Source organism: Vigna unguiculata, chromosome 9, assembly GCF_037176805.1.
Source record: "Vigna unguiculata cultivar grain cowpea cultivar isolate G323 ecotype 2 chromosome 9, ASM3717680v1, whole genome shotgun sequence".
Classification (NCBI taxonomy): Eukaryota; Viridiplantae; Streptophyta; class Magnoliopsida; order Fabales; family Fabaceae; genus Vigna; species Vigna unguiculata.
In genome coordinates, this window is record NC_140800.1 from 7,704,328 (window position 1) to 7,707,861 (window position 3,534).

At 32.2% G+C, this 3,534-nt stretch overlaps 1 protein-coding gene across 1 annotated transcript; it reads right to left on the bottom strand.

Annotated features, from left to right (window-relative positions):
• Window positions 1–1,706: 1,706 nt before the first annotated feature.
• On the bottom strand, window positions 1,707–2,898 carry LOC114195996 (uncharacterized). Its single transcript, XM_028086465.2, has 3 exons — window positions 2,671–2,898; window positions 2,516–2,573; window positions 1,707–2,277 (listed from the first exon to the last, which is right to left on the bottom strand). Exons 1-3 carry the CDS (start codon window positions 2,693–2,695, stop codon window positions 1,881–1,883), a joined length of 480 nt encoding a protein of 159 aa, XP_027942266.1. The 5' UTR covers window positions 2,696–2,898; the 3' UTR covers window positions 1,707–1,880.
• Window positions 2,899–3,534: the final 636 nt, after the last annotated feature.

Consider the following 3,534-nt stretch of genomic DNA (forward strand, 5'->3'; position numbering starts at 1 on the left):
ATGTGATGATAATGATATATTTGGCATTTGAAACCACTTTTTCATCCCCATATATGATACCAACGTTCAACCTCAATTTGGTTCTGTTAAATTGTTAGTCACATATGAGGTATTAACCAGTTTAGAGCTTTATCATAATTTTATCTTTAAAAAAGTGCATCAGAGGGTTAAAGAGAAAGATATATTTAAATTGTCCTTGACATGAACTTATGAGAGAGATAAGATTATTGATTTTATGGAAGCTCGCCTTCTTTTGATATCAAAAAGTGATTCAAGTGATGAACCTCTACTTTCAACTGATACCTTATTTCTATGTGCTCAATAGTTCTACATCTTTTAAAGAGACCAAAACAATTTTGTTTCTATAAAACTAGTTAGACACTCTTAGCTCCTTGAAGGCTTGGTCTTTTAGTCATTTTTGTCTCTAATTTGTCCATTCTCAAATGTATTCTGATTGTCTTGAACTGCTCCAATGGTATCTACAGAAGACATTTTGATATTTAAGTTTCTCCTAGCGTAAAGATATTAAATATAGTAATCAATGTAACTCAATACCTTACTCGAACCTTTTATACTGTTTGTAATAAACTTTTACTTAACATTAGGCTAATCGCAATCCAATTGCATCTTAACACAATTACTTGGTTGATTTGCATAAAACTGCTTTTAGATTGGTTAATCACTCCGGATGCCAATCGATATGTCGTGCTCAATGCTAATGATCAACTCCACCGATCTATCTGCATACTAGTCCACTTGTCTTGATTGCTTGACCGGTTAATACATATTATACCAATTTGAATACATTTTCTTTTCTTGTATAAATCCTTTTCTTTTAAGATAAAAGTTGTGATAATACTCTAATTAAACTGTTAGGAATCCAAGTGTGATTCTAAGTCCCACATTGGCTAAAAATGAGAAAGTGGAGTACTATATAAGAATAAAGACCCATAAACCCATGGCCTTAAGGTTTTGGGTTGAGAGTGGTGTTAGTGCCTTATATGGTTGGGCTCAGGTCTCATTGGTGTGTTGTGTCTCCCCAGTGATACCCCTTCCTTATAAACCTAACATAAACTTCAAATGATTCATCCATATTATTGTATGTTATTATGATCGAAGTTGAGGGAGGTGGGAACATTAATTTAGAATATTAAATAATGTAAAACATTTTATGTATTAAGGTAATAATATTTATCATGAGTTATTTGTATGCCGATGTAGTTGGTTTATCTGCCAACGGGAGCTTCTAAATGGAAAGCGACCTTGTCCCCGATGCATGTCATCAATGATTTTTACATTTTCATCATGAAACAAAAAATACATATTATAATCATGTAATCAAGCACAAACATGAATCAAAGTTAAATAATTTAGAAAAGAAATCATTAAAATAATTAAAATAGTTAAAATTGTTTATAAAAAAGTGCTTCATAGAGCATCGTTTTCATTACTTTTTCATATTTAGAATTTTCGTACCTCCTATTACAACTGCTTTATTGACTAAGCTGTGCCTTGTTTAATGAAGTGAAAGCCTAAAAATAAACATTGCAATTATTGTATAGTAATTTGACTCACTGTTTGAACTCCTCATAAGCGTCATGACCTAGTTTTTCCTCTTTCTCATTCACAAAACAGTGGTAGAAATTATACAGATTTTGCAGAAGTAATCACTAACACATGCATATGCATGCTGCAGAAAATAAACGTGGCCAATGTTTCTTGATTCAAATATTAAAACATGATAAATTCTAGTAACGAAACATAGTAATTTGTCACAAAAAACAAAAAACTGAAACCTAAGAAAATAACCTAAACCTTCAAAGAAATCTATAATTCCTCACATTAAGTATATCATTCACCTTAACTTTTTGCTACCATTCTTAAACTGCAGGAGCCTTACCTTTACTACTGATCAAAACCATCTTACTATGATTCTTCTCAGCCCTTTTTTCAACTACTTGATGATTTCCTTTTGATTTACTTGCTTTGTGATCTGAGCAATGCTTGTTCTTCACTTCCTCCTTCTTCTGAAACTGTGTGATGCCTCCATATTGACTCGGACCAGAAGAAGCATCAGAAGCCATAGAATCATCACTTTCCACATCTGCATCAGCTTCTGCATCATTTTCATAATCATAATCCAAGCTATAACCTTTCTCCTCTTTATCATAACAATGTGCATCCTCATCTCTTGGAGACCCAATATACATTGTCCAACCAGATTCATTGCTGTGACATTCCTCTTCAGCCCCCACCATCACATGAGGTGGCTCCATCCTGATAAACCCCAGAAGAAAACAAGAGGGAAAGGGTAGGTTTTTCAGTTATTTTCAGAAGGATAAACAAACCAAAACATAGAAACTACAGAAAAATTGAAGAAAGGTTAGTGTATAACACTCACACACCCACATATATATATATATATATATATATATATATATATATATATATATATATATATATATAGTATAATATAGTCTTGAATAGAAGTGAAGATGGAGTTTTTAACAGACACCTGAAAGAAAAACTCTTATCCCTCCATGTTTCTGTTTCTGAGCACAGATCAGTTTTCCCTAAAGACAGAAAAGATAGAGAGCCAGATTGCAGACTCAAAAGCCAATGAGAAATATGATCATATTAATGGCATGGAATGGAAGAGCCTCAACTCACCACAACACCTGGAAAATCTCTGCATAACTCATTAATTGTTATCTGACTTACCTTGCAGCAGAAAAAAGAGAGAGAGAGAGAGAGAGCTAGAAGCTGTCAATGAAAGTGAAACAAAAAGCATAAATATACATAGCACAGTTCCTTGAATTTGAAAGGACAAGGGGTTGTTGTTCACTTTGGTCATTGGTGTTTCATAAGAGAAGATGCTATCATCATTATTTATTTCTCTGCATCCGTCATTAAATAAGAAGACAGCTTTAAATGCAGAGGTGCAGATTGCTACAGGCTGCACAACCAGAGAGAATATATATATATATATATATATATATATATATATATATATATATATATATATATATATATATATATATATATATAAATAAGAGGCATTGTTTAAGAGCACCTCTTCGTTACCTCATTTAGCTTTTAACTCCTTGAAATTTTTTTGTCGCTTCATGTGAAACAAACAGGGCCTTTCTCCCTTCTTCACTTCTGAAAAACTGCTAATTTTAACTTCAGTTTTTGAGATTTTTTACACTAAGCCCTCACTGTCAAAGCAAGGGGAAAAATTCTTGCTGTAAGATGTGAAGCAGACTTTTCTGCTTCTCTCTGAAACCTTTTTTGCTACCTTTATAGCCTTTCTAGTTTGCTAGATTCTTGGCTAATTTATTTTTGCTGACTATATATTCATATATAAGCAGATAATGATAATTTCTCCACAGTTTAGTGCAGCAGGTTTATCAGTGACCAGAAATATAGATGTATAATTATGTTTATCTATCTATATTTATACCTCGATCTCTCTCTATATGTATATATATTATTTTGGATAAATCTATTTTATATTTTTATTTCACTAGATAT

Bases quoted from the DNA above. Each gene is read 5' to 3' on its own strand.
- LOC114195996 (XM_028086465.2), bottom strand. From the start codon at position 2,695: ATGCAGAGATTTTCCAGGTGTTGTG. The intron at 2,574-2,670 runs GTGAGTTGAGGC...TTCTGTCTTTAG, and splicing joins GAGATTTTCCAGGTGTTGTG to GGAAAACTGATCTGTGCTCA. The intron at 2,278-2,515 runs GTGTCTGTTAAA...GGGGTTTATCAG, and splicing joins GATAAGAGTTTTTCTTTCAG to GATGGAGCCACCTCATGTGA.